The sequence below is a fragment of the Nanorana parkeri genome, unplaced genomic scaffold (assembly GCF_000935625.1).
Source record: "Nanorana parkeri isolate BGI_ZX_2015 unplaced genomic scaffold, ASM93562v1 scaffold560, whole genome shotgun sequence".
NCBI classification, from domain to species: Eukaryota; Metazoa; Chordata; class Amphibia; order Anura; family Dicroglossidae; genus Nanorana; species Nanorana parkeri.
Genome location: NW_017306828.1, coordinates 1,004,769 through 1,021,965, shown reverse-complemented (window position 1 = coordinate 1,021,965; position 17,197 = coordinate 1,004,769). Strand labels below are relative to the sequence as shown.

The 17,197-nt window shown below is 45.5% G+C and overlaps 1 protein-coding gene across 1 annotated transcript in view; it reads left to right on the top strand.

Annotated features, from left to right (window-relative positions):
* The first annotated feature begins 4,476 nt into the window (after positions 1-4,476).
* LOC108791575 (voltage-dependent L-type calcium channel subunit alpha-1C-like) overlaps positions 4,477-17,197 on the top strand; it is a 338,499-nt gene continuing 325,778 nt past the window's right edge. Inside the window, exon 1 of the mRNA XM_018562093.1 lies at positions 4,477-4,615. Within this exon, the coding sequence (XP_018417595.1) occupies positions 4,477-4,615 (139 nt within the window). The remainder of the gene's footprint in view (positions 4,616-17,197) is intronic.

Here is a 17,197-nt window from a genome sequence, read left to right as displayed (position 1 = left end):
ATAACAGGAAGTACCTGAACAAGGAACTTCATGGCAGGATCACCAGGGATTGTTTTAGAGCCCATTTACACTTCAGCTGGGTTAACACCATATTCTAGACAAGATCTGGAACACAGTGCATTGCGTTTTTGCCGCGTTTGGAATTTGTTTTTTTATTTGCTTAAAATGGTGCATCTTAAAAAGGTGCATTCCAGTGTGTTCCATGCGTTTTTGATGCGTTCCAGACCAGACAAAATAGGACAAGCAGTATTTTTCTGGTCTGCAACAGACTGTGCTGGTGGGAACAGAGGCCAGGAATAACATAGGGATACATTAGGATGCATTTTGGGTCCGGAAACAGTCTGGTCTGGTGTTAATCTGGATGTGGTGTGAAAGGGCCCTCAGGGCAGGTTCATACCATTTTCCGGTTCAGAGCTGCCCTGGAAAATGGTGTGAACCTGCCCGCAGTTCCAGTGCATTCCAGACCAGACAAAATGAGACGTGCATATTTTTCTGGTCTGGAACAGACTGCGCTTGTGTGAACAGAGGCCAGAAATAGCATAGGGATAAATTAGGATGCATTTTGGGTCCGGAAACAATCTGGTCTGGAGATTATTTGGATGTGGTGTGAATATGCCCTTAATCCAGATCAACTTTAGACCAGACCAGGCCGTTTCTGGACCCAAAATGCATCCTAATGTATCCCTATGCTATTTCTGTTCATTCTGTAACCTGTACATACCTCATGGTCTCTGAACATAGGAAACAAAGAAAAAAAAAAAAGGCTTACTTTGAAGTTACATTAACAAGGTAAAGATTCTATAAAATATTTCATAACATAAACCCGACTTGCAGCATAGATTATATCCATCAATACACACTGGTATTTGTACAGGAATGGCACACAATGCTATCCAGAGTATTCGTGGTATAGAGGTATCGGAATGTCCCACGTGACCTTGTACTGCAGTTTGTAGCTATCCATGAACATTGGTCTCTCGTCAAATATTATCAACATCCTCTCCCGCGCCGTTTTCTATCAGATTTGGACCCCCTGACCTTGTGCCAAGCTGGACAGAAATATAGCTGTTCCATTTCTGCCACACTCAGGGAGCCAGGCGTTCAAGAAGAGCTCACAGCGCAGTCACTGGAGGACGAATTCCATTTGCGCTCGGATAACAAGTGTGAAAAACAGATGTATTAACTGCTGGGCACCGACCAGCACAGCGACAACGTCTGTTTTCTCCAGAATGATGGGAATGGGCATCTAGGGCACAATCTCTCAGTAATGTTCCTGTATCATGGTAGATTCAAGTCCATTGACAGAGTAATACAGAGAGCTAGACACAAATCTGCTAATGTGCCGGGACTCATAGTATGACAGAGCTGTATAATATCAGGAGGTGGATGGCACAAGATCCATAAAAGAAGTCTAATTTCACAGGGTCATGTAGAATGGATGAATAGGAGCAGGCACTGGGTAAGCGGCATTCACGAGCGAAAAGGACTCTAAAAGTACTACAGATTCCAACCTGGAAGGAAAAATAGGATCGCCACACTCCAAGCTTGGCCAATGAATCTTTACTCACCGAAACAGCACACTAAATTTCACAAAGGTATCCAACGCATTTCGGGGGTTCAGAACTACCCCCTTCATCAGGGCCTGTGGTATTTGTGTGTGTGGTGGAACACTGGATGTGGTTGTGTGTGTGGTGGACACTGGATTGCTGAGAGGATGTCAAATAGATGATAACTGCTAGCAGGCATGCTTCTCAGCTGCCGGCTGTAGCCTCCTGAAAAAATGATAATAGCCTGGCTGTGTTTGACTCAAAGAAACACTGTTATGTTACATTGCTCATGCAGGGCAAATTGATGGCGTTTCCAGCAAAGGGCCACCCCAACTACTCCTATACCAGCAATCCTTTGCCACTCCCTCCTCCACAGCTGGCACTGAAATGACTGGCGTCTGCAACTCAGAGGAGTGGTGACGTCACTCCAATCGGTCACGTGACATTGCTCAGGTCTAGTGATTGGCTGCTAGATCCGAGCACTGTCGCATGCTTCTCCATACCTGGAAGTACAAGTCATTGTGGGCAGCTGTGGAGATGGAAGGGGTGCTGGTAAGGTGAGGGGTTGGGGCAGGCCTTTTAGATAAACGCTGTCATTTTGCCCTGCATGGACAAAGGGATAATGTCTCTGTAAGAACTTTTGAGTCAGAGGCCCGGAACAAAAATGCTGAAAATCAGTGTCAGAATGCCTCATCTCAGAACGACCCAGAAAGCACTGAAGCAAATGCATCAGCATGACAGCCAGGGAACTAGTAGTCTCCAAAGGAGAGGTCAGCATTGGCAGCCTCCACGATTCTTAAATGACAGGGTGCCTTTAATTTGAAGAATATTATCACAAGTATCTGCTGACACCGTGCATTGCCTGCACTTCAGCAGGTCCCATTTTTAGGACCCAACAGCCAATCTTTTGATTTTGTTTTGGGTGGTGCCGGGAGGCATTAGAACCTCGAACACATTTGTATTGTTGTCTGTGCCCTGACTAGATGATGCAGTCCTAAAACCGCACTCCATACAGCGTTCTGACCAAAACAGCAGATGGCATGGTCCACAAGTCACAAATAGAAGGGTCACTGTGTCTTCTTAAGGAAGGGACCCTGCGTGGCCCCAAAACGTTGGTTATATGACCTATGCGACCTATGTAAATAAATGTACACTGATTTCTTCATCATGGAGTGCCGGGGACCTTTCTTTCCCACCACTATTTCTATTCACTTCCTGTCAGGAGAGAAAGTAATGGAAATCTCTTTGATGAGGACACAGTACAGTATAGTGGTCGAACCTAATAATCGGCTAACTAATCGATTTTGAAAATAATCGTTAGCTGCAGCTCTAGAGGGGTTAGAACATATTATGAAAATAGGTCTATTGCTGTGGGTGTCACAGGGACAGGAAGCGAGGTGAAAAAAAAGAACTAGCAGGAGTTGGACTCCATAGTCGAATTGTTTTTAAACCCAGACATATCTTGGCCTGATTAGGATAGGGCACATTACTAGCAATCAGGTAACCATCAAATGCTTTAAAAATAATGCCAGAACTACCTTTTATATTCTTGTTTTGCAGGCCACTTGACTATGTTTTCCTCCTTGCTGTACATGGCTCGGGTGGATGGGCAGGTCTTACCTGCAGTGACATCAGCAAGACATGGCCACCTTCCTGGGCTGAGCAAAGTGGATCGGAGCCGTCAGTCGAGGCATCTGATCTACCATGCAGGCATTGCTTTCTGTGAAGTGGGCAACTAAGAGGATCGAGCCATAGTGAATCATGAGTAGAACAGAGTGTGGCCCCGTTGGCACGCCTCCGTTCGACACAAGGATCTGCAGTCACTGTTCTGCTATTCAACCACCACTACCGGGAGCGGTAGTGGTGGTTGGGTGGGAGGGCTTTGTGGGGCAAGGGTGGAACGACCAGTGTATGGCCAGTATTACTTGTTAGAAGACTGAGAGCATGTGCACTGTGGTGGCAACTAGAGATGAGCCTGGGCTTAGTGTGAATCAACTTGCGTGAATCCGCTCAAGCCCACTCAAAACTGTGGCTCCCAGGCCCAATCAGTGGCGGCAGTTGCGGTGGGGGCATTCCCCGCCCCTTTGTGACGTATATATATCTGCGGGATGTGGAATGCTCCTGGTCGCAACTGATTGGATCAGGATGAGGGGGTGGCTGTGAAAGTTTTGAGCAGACCTGGTCAAACTCGGGTGAACAAACTGGGTTCACGCCAGGCCCAGCCTTATCACCAGTGGCAACACTGCAGAGGATGAATGAGTGTGAAGATTGTAACTGGGAGGATCAATGGGTCATTTCGCTAAAAGCAAAATGTACGGTAATTAAAAACATAAAAGGGCATACAGTAATTAAAGCATACTTTTAAAAAGGAGGCTTTACAGTTTTTCTGGGTTTACAGCTACATCATGCATTAAAGCATAAAAAGCCCTGTTGTTTTCCTATGCCCCATGTATGATAGAGATAGGGGGTGACACATATAGTGACCATAACACCTGGTAAGATATCCCCAACTGCTACTCTGAGTGCCAATCTGATTGTGCTAGGCCAGTGGTCTTTGCCCTTTAGGACGCTGCTATCACACCGCTCTCTCTCCAACATGAGAGCTTCTATCAGAGCTACTGGTGATGGAGACAGAATACAGGAGCATATGTGACACTGTGAAGGGGCTGAGTGACAGCCAGACAAAGTCAATCTCCCTCCAAGTCACAATCAGTAAAACTCTACTAGACGGGACTGGAGCTGAGCAGGGGGCAGAGGAAGCTACAAATCTAGAGAAGGAGATTACAGAGGACTCAGCGGGCTCTCTATCCGAGACATGGGGGCTCCTGCCAAACTCTACTGAACACGAGAATCATTTCTGCTCTCCGAAGGAGACGAGACTTTGGGGTTTATTTGTGTGAACTGCCGGAGACGGATAGAAGATCCGAAAATGTTTCACACCTTCATCCGCCAGGCCAAAGCTTCTTACCGGCCTATGCCCAACAACATGGCTCCACGGCCCAGCGTGTTCTGCAAAGGCAATGTAGTCTCTGAGACGGAGATGGACTACGTCCACGTGGCTCCAGGAGGTAAGACAGCAACTTTATGCTGGTTTATTCCCAATACTATATGACCCAGGCATGAAAAACTGGTTCTCTGATGTTTTTTAGGCTGCAAGTGGTCCTGAATGAGGCCCCAAACATCTCCATAGCAAATGCCTGAGCATTCCAATAGTGTTCATAAGAAATGTTTTCTGTCCCCTTAAACATCGATGAACTGGAGTAAATTTGACACATGCAGCTATTATAGTAAAGTCAACAAGGTGCTTTAGTTGATTTTGGAAATAGGTAGAGGTGGCCCTCAGTATATAAAATGTGGCCCCTTTAAAGGGCTATGCTGCTTAGTTTGGTCCTCTGCTTCACTAGATTAAAGATCTAATACACATTGGTCTGTGTAATACATATACTGTACATGACCTGCTATGCACAAAGGCCAATATATAAAGGCTAAACAAGCAGAGGATCTGAACTGGAAATCACAGCTGTGGAGGAACAATTCAAGTGTATGTATACCCAGGTATATAGGTATACAGGTGGAACCTGATGGACCTGTGTCTTTATTCAACCTCACCTACTATGTAGCTATATAACCCAAGAACGCATATTTAATATACTGCAGCTTACCAGTGCTTAGATGTGGGGGCTGGATTAGTTTTCTTTTCCCAGGCTAAGTACATTTTCTATAAGTACAGAAAAATACACGTCGATCCTGCCAGAAAGCCAGCGTGCTTGTAACTTCCTGCACACTAAACATAAAATCTTAAACAACGCCATCAGATTTCCAAATTATCTTCTATGAACTACAACACAAACCCCTCTATTTAATGAAGATGAGGAATAGAGGGTGTTCTATAGCCCAGTCTTAAAGTGACAACACTGCTCCTCCATAGATACAATTTAATAACTAAATGTTGTCACACTGGGGCAGGAAGTATGTTACTGGCAGGATCACCAGCTGAAAAAATCCTGGGAAAAGAAAAAACTAATGCAGCCACCAGCCTGGCAAGCTGCAATACTGTATATGACATTTTGCTTAGGCTATAGACCAGCCTCTCAACCAGGGTGCCTTCTGACGTAATTAGGGGTGCCTTGAAATCTTTGGATAGCGTCATGCCTTGGTATGTTGCAGGCAGGCTCCTGCTGTGTAGGGGGAACTCTGATATGTAAGTGGGGGATGGTGGTATGAAAGGGGGGCTCTTGATGAGAAGGCGAAGCCCCTACTGTGAGAGGGTGGACTGTGATGTGAAAGGAAGGGGCTTCTGATGTGAAGGGGGCTTCGAATGTAATGGGGAACACTGATGTGAAAGGGGTATTTGTACATGTCACATCGCACTCCTGACTCCTGAATTCTTGGTGGGTGCTGTAGTGACAAGTGGATGGTGGGGTGCTGATGTGAAAGGGGGGTCTCTAGTGTGAAGGGAGAAACACCAATGTTTTGTTTTTGTTTGGAGTAGCTTGTTAAAATCCATACCAGACCACTATCTGGGATAAGGTTTTGGTATAAATTTTAGAGGGGCAACATGTTGTTTTTTAATAATTTTTTTTTTACAGTTTAGACTGGGGTGTCTTAAAATTTTGGATACTTTTAAAGGGTGACATGAGTGAAAATAGGTTGATAAATGCTGGTTTAGACACACATTTCCCCATAAGGGGAAAAGAGAGTAAAAATGCCATCGACAATCTGCAAAAACCATCTGCCATGACCAATGCTTCTTATGACTGGAAGTATCACCATCACCCCTTGTGGGAACCCAAACAAGCCCAACACAGATGGGACATTTATGGTCTCCGGCCTACATTGCCCAGAGGCAGTTCTGGCCTTTTGCATTCTTTGAGACCAACATTGTTTTGTCTGAAATTCCCCTTTAAAGAAGAAAATACAAAAGCGGGATATTTAGCAAATCCAGAAGCATATAGACGCATTGCCTTGGTTTAAAAACTTTCATGTGGCGGGAGGAGACTGCATCTGCAAATGAGGATTTTGGACTCAAATTCTCAGCTGCCGCACATCAAATGCGTATCAAATATGGACGCAAAGTGATGGAGCAGGTGCAGAAAATGTAACAACGGCCATATCACGACGGCGAATGTTACGGAGATCTGGAATATCCAGTTCAAGTATGGAGAATCAGATGTTGGGCAGTGGCTGCAAACGAGGCTTCCCCAGGCGCTCAGCTGCGAAAGAGCAGCGAATGATTGGCAAATCGAACATTTGAATCCGTCCCCTTTTTGTTGTTACAGATCCCGTGCCATCAGCATGATGACGTTACTGATTGCAGCTTGAGTTTCCACAGTTATTTCCTTTCTATTGTCCAACAATCTCCTCCCTGACATGCCCCAATTATTGCTGCGCATGTAAAGCGAGTTCCAAAGGCCATTAATTACACGAGTAAAAGAAAAAAAACCAAGAGAGACCTTCCACATGCTGGAAGCAAAATCGGAGGACGCTGGGTATTTGTCAAAGCAGAAAACCGAGACGTCCGTTACAATTGCGTCCGTATTCGGCAGAACTTCATGTTTGTTTTTTTGTTGCTAGAATTCTGCGGGATGTCTCTGTGCCTCATGGCATCTGAATCCCGCTGGAGGCTGCGCTGTCACCAAAGGTTCTAATTACATGCAAATAACAGAGAATACGCTTTTAATTCTGCGCTTGCCTTCTTTCTAAGGTTACACATAGCGAGATATCATTTGTTATGGGATGACAGTACTTTTGAATATATGTCCTGTACACCAAGCAACTTTGCAAATATAAATTCTTCCCCCGGTCTTTCCCTTGCCTGAAGATGTGAGAGCACTCCTCACAGACACCAGCCAGTAGGAAAAAACTGCTTTGTTTACATTCTGCATGTCTGCACTTTACTGTGTAGTGAGCAACATGACTGCAGACCAGGACTGAGACACCAGCAGCTGATGCAACCCACCAGACCCCCACCTTTAACAGAATTAAGATTTTGTTTGGAGGACCCTTTAAAAAGGTCTGTTGCAAAGACTTCCCCAGTCTTAAAGTCAATCTCAGGGCAAACCCCATCCCTGACACCCATGCACAATCCTTAAAAAAAACCTAAGCCTTTCTTAACATACCTAAATATGGCATCATGTGACCCTGTGTGGGCGCGTGTTCCTGGAGCGAAGATTGGTCATACACCGCCGCAGTTCAGGCCTGCCATTGACCGGTCTTATAGGTGTCCCTCATCATAAAAAATCACCATCCCACTGCTGGGGTCCTCAGGACCCTTGAAGACTTCACTGATGGACACCATGGGAAGTGCTCACAACCCCAGGCAGCAATGTGGGCAACTGAAAAAGGACCCTCTCATTCAACAGTGAAGATGCAGGATGACTGGAGACCCGACACGTCACGTGACCACAGATTTAGGGATGTATTTGGGTCACTTAGTTCCTCCAACTAACCTTTCTGTTCAAATTTAGCCCCACAGTTAACTTTGTTTAGAAAGCAGCCACAGCCAGAGTAGAAAAGCCTGACCGCTGCCAGCATGGTGCAGAGAGAGACCCTTGTCCTCTGTTAGGAAGCAGTGGTCTCTCTGCAGAGGGAAGACACACCCCTGTAGAGTCAGACTTACAACTCTTCAAATCAACAAAGAGCATGCTCCCTGCTGATTGGAGAACCAAAGCTCTGACTCAGTAGGAGTTGCATCTGACCTCTGCAGAAAGACCAATGCTTCTAAACAGAGTGCTGCACAGAAGGACCCTTGTCCTATGTTAGGAAGCAGTGGTCTCTCTGGAGGCGTGACACACCCCTGTAGAGTCAGACTTCAGGAGTGTTGTCTGACCTCTGCATGAAAACAGAGTGCTGCACAGAAGGAAAATTGCTCTCTGTGAGGAAGCAGTGGTCTCTCTGCAGAGATGTGAAATGCCCATTTCGCGCTAGACCTATAACTCTGCAATCAGCAAAGTACATGCTACTCTGCTGATTGGACAACTCTAGCTCTTACTCAGCAGGGGACATGCCTGACCTCTACAGAAAGACCACTACTTCCAAACAGCTGCAGAGAAGGACCCTTGCTCTCTGTGAGGAAGCAGTGGTCTCTCTGCAGAGGTGTGACATGTCCCTGTTGAGTGAGACCTACAAGTCTGCAATCAGAAAAGTTCTCGCTCCCAGCTGATTGGAGAGCTCTAGCTCTGACTCAGCAGGGGGGCATGTCAGACCTCTACAGGGAGACCACTGCTTCCCCAGAGAACAACAAATGCAGCATGCTGGCCGGGGGCAGGCTTTTCTACCTCAACCTGTAGCTGCTTTTTAAAGAAAACTAACTGTAAAGCGGCCCATACACCTTACGATTATCGGGCGATTTTCGTATGCGATCGCGTTTGCGTCCGATATTCGTACGGTTGATGGGCAGTGTACAACCGCAAATACTGTACAATCGATCGACTTTTGACTATCCAGCAGGTTAGAAAACTTTGGTTGATGGTACGATTTTCACAAGGTCGGTGGCGTTTCCGTACGTCAAAATTTGTAAGATTTACACTGCTCATGCGCAAACGAAAATCTGTGCGGTCGATTAACGCAATTCGTCCAGGTGATTTTCTTCACTACAGGCTGATTGAACCTTGCGATAATCGGGGCAGGATGGGGCCGCCTTATGAAAATCGGACGCCGGTTCGATCATCGGACGAAAGGTTTCCTCTGATGATGGCAAGGTTTAGCTTGTGATCATCAGGTTTTTGGCTGCCTTTAGACTTTGAACACCTTTTGCTTTGATGCCTCTGGAATGTGTTGAGCCGATTTATACTGAACATTGTTTTGGACTTTAATGACTGGGACCAATATGTAGGAGGTGGGTATTGTCTGTGGGGGTGGGGAGTTCCCTGGCCAGACTTCCCCATTAAAGGAGAACTATGGGGTCAGTGTTTTTCCCCATAGTTCTCCTTAGGGTAACGGGAGGACACAAACTAGCGTCCTCCCGTCACCCTAAGCTCAGTATACCGCGAGCTACAGCTCCCGGTATACTGAGACGCCGCACCTGGAGCGGATCCCGACTTAGATGACGGGATCCGCCCAGCTGCGTGAGTGACAGCTGGCTCTGCCTATCTAGAGGCAGAGCCAGCTGTACCCGCCCCCTCCCCCGTCCGTTCCGCCAGTCAGCGCTGGCAGATCGGAGCGGGGAGAGGGGAATCCAGCCCCTCCCCTGTCACGGCAGAGAGCCGTGACAGGATCGAGGGGTGAGCGAACCCGGTATGTGTTCCCTCACCTCCCGATCTACTGAGCCGACCTGTGACAGTCTCATTGTCACAGGTCGGCTTAGAACTATGAGGTGAGTGGAAATCACTCATGTCATAGTTCTCCTTTAAATGGCTGACATCAGAGAATCCCGCGCTGCATTTAGTTTCATTGCACATGATTGTAATCTGTCCAATGTCTCACATGATGAGCATTGTTTCCTCTAAGGGACATCCCTGTAGGGAGGATTATGACCAATGAAATCCATGTATCTGGTACTGTGGGCCCGCTTCCCCTTTAACGTTCAGCACATAGACTGTGTATACACTGCGTGTGATTCTCCCCAGACGCCTGACAGCAATTTTCACATCAGCTTATAAAAAGAAATAAAAATGGCTCGTGTCTCTCCAACCCGCCGAGTACGAAAGTGAAAATGACTTCAAATCTGTCACGCCGGAGGACTCTGACATATACGCACCACGAAGATCCACTTCATAATGAATCATCCCAAATTCTAGAGAGAGGGAACTTCATTTATTCATTTCTATAGAATGATATGGAATGCTTGTAACGTGGAGCTCATTCCACTTCTATTACAGATGGTAAAACTTTATGGGAGGAATCTATCAAAACTGGAGCAGACAGAATCTGGAGCAGCTGTGCATGACAACCAATCAGCTTCTCTCTTTCATTTTCAAATCTTGACTGAAGAGAGAAGCTGATTGGATGGCTCCTCCAGATTTTGATTGCTCCAGTTTTGATAAATTCTCCCCATAAAGTGAGAAGTTAGAACTTCTGACAAGGGGGGGTGGGGGGGGAGGTATTCATAAAAACTGGAGCAATTGCCCAATCAGCTTCTCTCTTTCATTTTCAAATCTTGACTGAAGAGAGAAGCTGATTGGATGGCTCCTCCAGATTTTGATTGCTCCAGTTTTGATAAATTCTCCCCATAAAGTGAGAAGTTAGAACTTCTGACAAGGGGGGGTGGGGGGGGAGGTATTCATAAAAACTGGAGCAATTGCCCAATCAGCTTCTCTCTTTCATTTTCAAATCTTGACTGAAGAGAGAAGCTGATTGGATGGCTCCTCCAGATTTTGATTGCTCCAGTTTTGATAAATTCTCCCCATAAAGTGAGAAGTTAGAACTTCTGACAAGGGGGGGTGGGGGGGGAGGTATTCATAAAAACTGGAGCAATTGCCCAATCAGCTTCTCTCTTTCATTTTCAAATCTTGACTGAAGAGAGAAGCTGATTGGATGGCTCCTCCAGATTTTGATTGCTCCAGTTTTGATAAATTCTCCCCATAAAGTGAGAAGTTAGAACTTCTGACAAGGGGGGGTGGGGGGGGAGGTATTCATAAAAACTGGAGCAGTTGCCCATGGTAACCAATCAGCTTCTATCTTTCATTTTTAAGTCTTAACTGAACAAACTGAAGAGAGAAGCTGATTGGGCAACTGCTCAAGTTTTTATGAATACCCCTCCCCCCCCTTGTCAGAAGTTCTAACTTCTCTAACTTTCTCACTTTATGGTAGAAATGTATCAAACCTGGAGCAATTAAAATCTGACAACCAACCAGCTTCTCTCTTCAGTCAAGATTTGTAAATGAAAGGTAGAAGCTGATTGGTTGGCTGCGCCAGTTTTGATAAATTCCCCTATGCGTTTTTATTTTAACATTTGCCTGAAGTAACTTTTGGACATTTGTTTTTGCTGTACCAGATTTTATTTCTGGCATTTACAATACCACTATGTGGATTCTACCCAATAGTCGTTGTTTGAATCTCAGTACAATAAAGCCTCTCTGATCAACAACTGCTGAAACAAAATCCTCGCCACACAACAGTCTAGGTTTCCGGTCAGTCCTACCCGACTGGTAGGAGATAACAGAGAGGAACGGTGAGGCACGATCACCATGTAGTACTAAACCATGAAGCACAGCCCCTTCATAGGCAATGAGCAGATATGGCTGCCCCCATGCACACTCATTGATGAGATCCTTTCCATCAGGTGTGGACAAATGATACTGCTGCTGTATACTGTGACCTGTCAGGGATTTATGAATGCAGACTTGTACAATTAATAAAACATCTACCTAATAAAATCATATGTATTGGGCATTAAACTGATCCCTTTACATAGGAATCTAAAAATAACTGTAACAAAGTGTCAGTGTCCCTTTAAAGTGGCAATTTACCGCGTCTGTAAAATCCCGGCGAACGTACTGTATTAAGTGACACGGGTTCCGCGTTCTCACTGAGATACTTGATAATGATTTCCAGCCCCATAGGGCGAGTGTCTTGGTGTATTCCCCTATACTTAATTCTTGCTTTCAGTAATTATAGCTGTGACTCCGCGCGGCAGCTGGTGGGTCCCTGGTCGGGGCGGTTCTGCTGCTGTCAGTGGGCGTCCGTCTCCCAGGAGCAGTCCCAGCACTAAAAACCAATCCCACTTTGTGCTCACAATTTTAAAGCTGAACCCCAAACAGCTAAATACACAAATAATATGCATATGTGAGAGCCGTTTTACTTGCCAAAGGATTTGTAGTTCTGTTCATCCACTCCTGACAATGGCACAGCTGTGCCACATAGCACAGCCTAGCAGTTGTCTCCACTATAGCCAAGTAACACTTGGGAGGTAGGAATGCACCGATACCAACACTAGTATTGGTATCGGTGCCAATACCGAGTATTTGGGCGAGTACTCGTACTCGCCAATGTCCTCCAATACTTACCCCCGATACCGGAACTTCCTCTGACCGGCAGTGCTGTAGGGGAACATGGAACCAGCTTCCCGTGCGTTCAGGAAGCTGGGGGGTGAGTAATAACCCATCTCCCGACTTCCTATTTGGCCGAGCAGCTGGCTCCTTGCTGATTGTCCAAAAAGGCGGCTTCCCGGGCAATCAGGAAGCCGGGTTATTACTCGCCGCTGGCTCGATGCTGATTGGCTGGGTAGCTGGTTTGCCGGCCAACCACAATCAAGCCAGCCAAACAACATAGAGCCGGATTCCCTGGCAATCAGGAAGCCAGGCGATATGTCATTACCCACCACCCGGCTTCCGGATTGCCCGCACCATGCCAGCAGAAGCACCGGTATCGGCACTCAGTATCGATGAGTACCGAAAGCAAAGTATAGGTACTTGTACTCGATACCGAAAAACTGGTATTGGTGCATCCCTAGTTGGAGGTCTTGTCTCTCCCCCAAAATTGTTGGAGAGTGACAGGAGAAGCAGCAGACTGATGAGTTTGTCTCTCTGACACTTTGCCCTCTCCTCCTAATGTCCCATGCTGGCACTGCAGCACAAATAATTGGCTCCTTGTGCTGCTTTTCTACCTCTCGGTCTGAGCTTTGCTGTACAGGCACTGCAAGAGGCTGATACCGGGTCACATTCAGGTACTGCATCAAATATAAAAACATGAACAATGTATTCATCATTACAGAGCTGCATTCATTGGTGTCTTTTATATCCTGAAAGTCCGCTAAGCAGTACAAGTGTCTAAAAAGGTCATCGAAATACATTGCATTAATGATGGGTAGCAGTCAGAAGATTTGCACAGTTCATTTGACACTGACAGTGGCGTTCCTAGCATCTCCCTCGCTCTATTTCTTCAGGTCAGCAGCTGTGTTTGCCATTTTCCCCGCTAAAATTTGCTACTTTTGCCTTAAAACGTTCACAGGCTCAAAATCTTACTTCCTGCTCCTGTAACTGGCACACCGATCTTCCCAGAAGTCAGCGCAGAGCCTAAAGTGACATTAAACTCTCAGATTTTTTAACATAAAACAATACTGTAATGTGCGCCTTACTGTAATCCATGGTTGTTTCCCTTCTCATTGCTGCTTTTCCTTTTAAATCCGTATCTCTTCTCATGCTGGGCAGAACTTCTGTCTTGCAGCAGACTGCCTTGTCTCTGAAATGGATACATGGTGTCTGTGTGTTGGTTTGCAACCTGAGCCAGCACTACAGGAAGAGGCACTCAGCTGCAAAGGGAAGTTCTCCCCCAGCATGAGAGGATATGAGGATTTAAAAGGAAGAGCAGCAAAGAGAAGGGAAACAACCATGGATTACAGTAAGGCACACATTACAGTATTGGTTTATGTTAAAAAATCTCAGGGTTTAATGTCACTTTAAGGTCAAATCACCACCGCAACAGCAACACAAGGTTAAGGTGTCACTAAACTCAGCAGTTACATCTTAAAAACACATTCAAGTACCTGAACTATTAATGTATCTTATTTGTGTATGACAAATGGTGAATAGGTGCTGACACTGTCCTTCCTTCTGGAGGGTGACTACTTTTGTTCCCCATGGTCCCTGTATGTGTTGTAAAGTAGTCATCGCTCCAAGCTCGCTCCTGTGATGGACTACAAGCTCAGGTTTAGTTTACAATTTGTATTGAGATTGTAGTACATCATGGGAGTGAGCTTGGAGTGGTGGCTACTTTACAACACACACAGGGACCATGGGGAACAAAAGTAGCCAGCCACCCTCCAGAAGGAAGGACAGTGTCAGCACCAATTCAGAGATGATTTGAGGATCTACAGCCGAGTGATACACAAATAAGATACATTTATATTTAAAGTTAAGGGACTTGAATGTATTTTTTAAGATTAAGGCCTCGTTCACACCAGACAGTGCGTTCCGGTCCGATTCTGGACGGAACGTACTGCATCGCATTTGCGGCTGGCTCACTATGTTGTGGGAGGGGCGTGGCGGTCAATTGAAGTGAATAGCACAGTAGCCACGCCCTTCGGCCGCAATGTTTTTGTTTTTTTTAGTTAATAGTTAAGGTTCTTGAACGCATTTTAAAGATTGAACTCGAGTTTAGTGTCACTTTAATTTTTCACCAGATACATTCTAAGACTTTTGCCTAATAAAAGTGACGCTGCGGCTTTTCATATTATTACCAAGACTACTCAGGTGGGGATAATGTAGAAAGATCCTCCTTTAGCAGTCAGTTATGTTGCATGACTTGATTCAGAACAGGAGCCGGGATGAGCGTGCAGTGACATTTCCCAAAACCCTTGCAATGTATATAGGTCACTCGGGGGGATTGTTAGGTTTTTTTTCCCCTCAACAAAACTGGAGTTTCACATTAAACAATAAATGAAGGACATCTAGTTCATTCTGCGGATCAAACAAATGGCATTTTGACATTTGAATGAGATATTTGGTTTCACCTTATTTCATCCACTGCTGCATTTCAGTGCTGCTGATCTCCTGCATTTCCTTTGGCGTAACTTCCTGTCTACATGCACTGCAATGACAGCTGCATGACATTTCCCAGAGCGAGGTTCCCAATGGTGATAACTAGGGATGCACCGATACCGATACTAGTATCGGTATCAATGCCGAGTATTTGGGAGAGTACTCGTGCTCCGATGCCTGGCCCGATACTTCCGGTATCAGGAACCTGGGCAGCTCAGAAAGCTAGCTTCATGGCATGTAGACGGCTTCCATGCTAATCGGGAAGCGAGTCTTTTCACGCCGCCCGGCTTCCCGGCTTATCATGAGCCATTACACACCGCCTGGCTTCCTTAATGGGACTTCAAGTATCAGTATTGGCGGGTACCAAAATAAAAATATCGGTACTCGATACCAAAAAACGGTATCGGTGCATCCCTAGTGATAACAGTAGATCATGCATGTGTAATGCGTGTTGAAATGGTCACTTATAATCTCTGCGTTTGCCCATGTGTCTGGGTGACAATATAGGAACACAAATGTATGACAGGAATAGTGTTGTCACCCTATAACAGGAAATGCCTGAACAAGGACCTCAATGGTAGGATCATCAGGGATTATAATAAAAGCTGGAGTTTACATAATGACTTTTGAAATGACATTTTTAAGCTTATACGAGATTGTAGTGTTTGGGTTTCCATATACTTTAGGTCTCTCATTAAACGTATCATCTCAGTGATGTCTGTGAGAATTGTTTGTATAAATGCTGCAATATCGATCGCTTTGACTACTGTCCTACGCTGAGCTGAACATCCACAAGTCATTAAGCCTGTGTCTAAACAAAAACAGAACTGACACACATGCAGAGGCGGCTAATCGCAGGGCAGGCGCGGGGGTGAAGGGATCCGTGAGGCGCATCGTCTGCATCGAACTTTGAAAAGGATAATTTCGACATCAATAGTTAGCGCAGGGCTGCTGGGGGGACAAAGCGGTGCTGTATATACACAGGCAGCCATGGAGGGCTCTTCTGGGTTCTGATGACCTCAGATATGAGCCTTCTGTGTTATGACAGCCGGTCATTGATCAGCCACAGATTATCCTTTGTAAAGGGACGCTGGGAGATCGGAGATGTGGAAGCTGCTGCTGACCCCCACCTCCCTAAAGTGTGCCTACCCTATCACCCATGGCACCCCCCTCCTCTATTACAACCCTCGTGTCTGAATATTGCTGATAATTTCTTATCATGATTATCTCTCATTAAAGGAGTGGTACAGTCACAGCACCTCCTCTCCTGTTATAACATCAGCGCTGTAATAGGAATACATACTAGAGTTGTCTTTGATAATGTAATCAAAGCTTACATGAAAAATCCCTTTTATGTAGTAAGTGCGGCCTTCCGTCTGCCCATCACTTTCATCAACTTTCTGCATTCCCAGTGTGCTTTGTGTCTCTTTCCCTGCTGCTTGATGTGATGCCATCTCCATTTCTCAAGACCACATACCCCATCATGCATTGCTTTCATGTTACATTGTTCAGATGTTGATTTGTATCTCATTAGGCAGGCTCTGAGAATGCTGACACAAGCAAGTGCATATTCCCAGGGCTGAGTAAAATTGTGTCAGTCCATCCTATGGGCATCTTCAATAAGTAAGATTACAAACTTCTAGATGGATCTGGTTATTAGGGGCGGGATATAACTTATGGAAATTCAATCACAATCACCCTGTAGTGAAAAATATATCACCTGTTACCTGAGAGGATGGATAGCTCAAGATTTCCCTTCTAAAAAACTACAACAATTTATAAATATATAGAAGCTGAACATTAAGCAAAGTTTAACCCTCCATTGAGAGGTTCACATTCCTTATAATGATTGATGCATTGGGGGGAATTTATCAAAACTGGAGCAGGCAAAATCTGGGGCAGCTGTGCATGGCAACCAATCAGCTTCTCTCTTTCATTTTCAAAGCTCAGCTGAACAAAATCTATAGAGAGATTCTGATTGGTTACTATGGGGAACTGCTCCAGATTCGGTCTGCTCCAGTTTCGATCAATTCCCCTTATTGCACTCTTTACTAGAAAATGTACAGTAAAATGTATGAAATGAAAAGGTATTTCGGTCTGTTAATTATACCATTAAAAGTATTTTGCTGTATCTGTTTGATAAGTGCAAATAAATATCTGGTGATCCTGCCACAAATTTTGTAAGCTGATAACTTCCTGTGTTCTCTGCCTGCCTCCCCCCCCCCCCCCCCC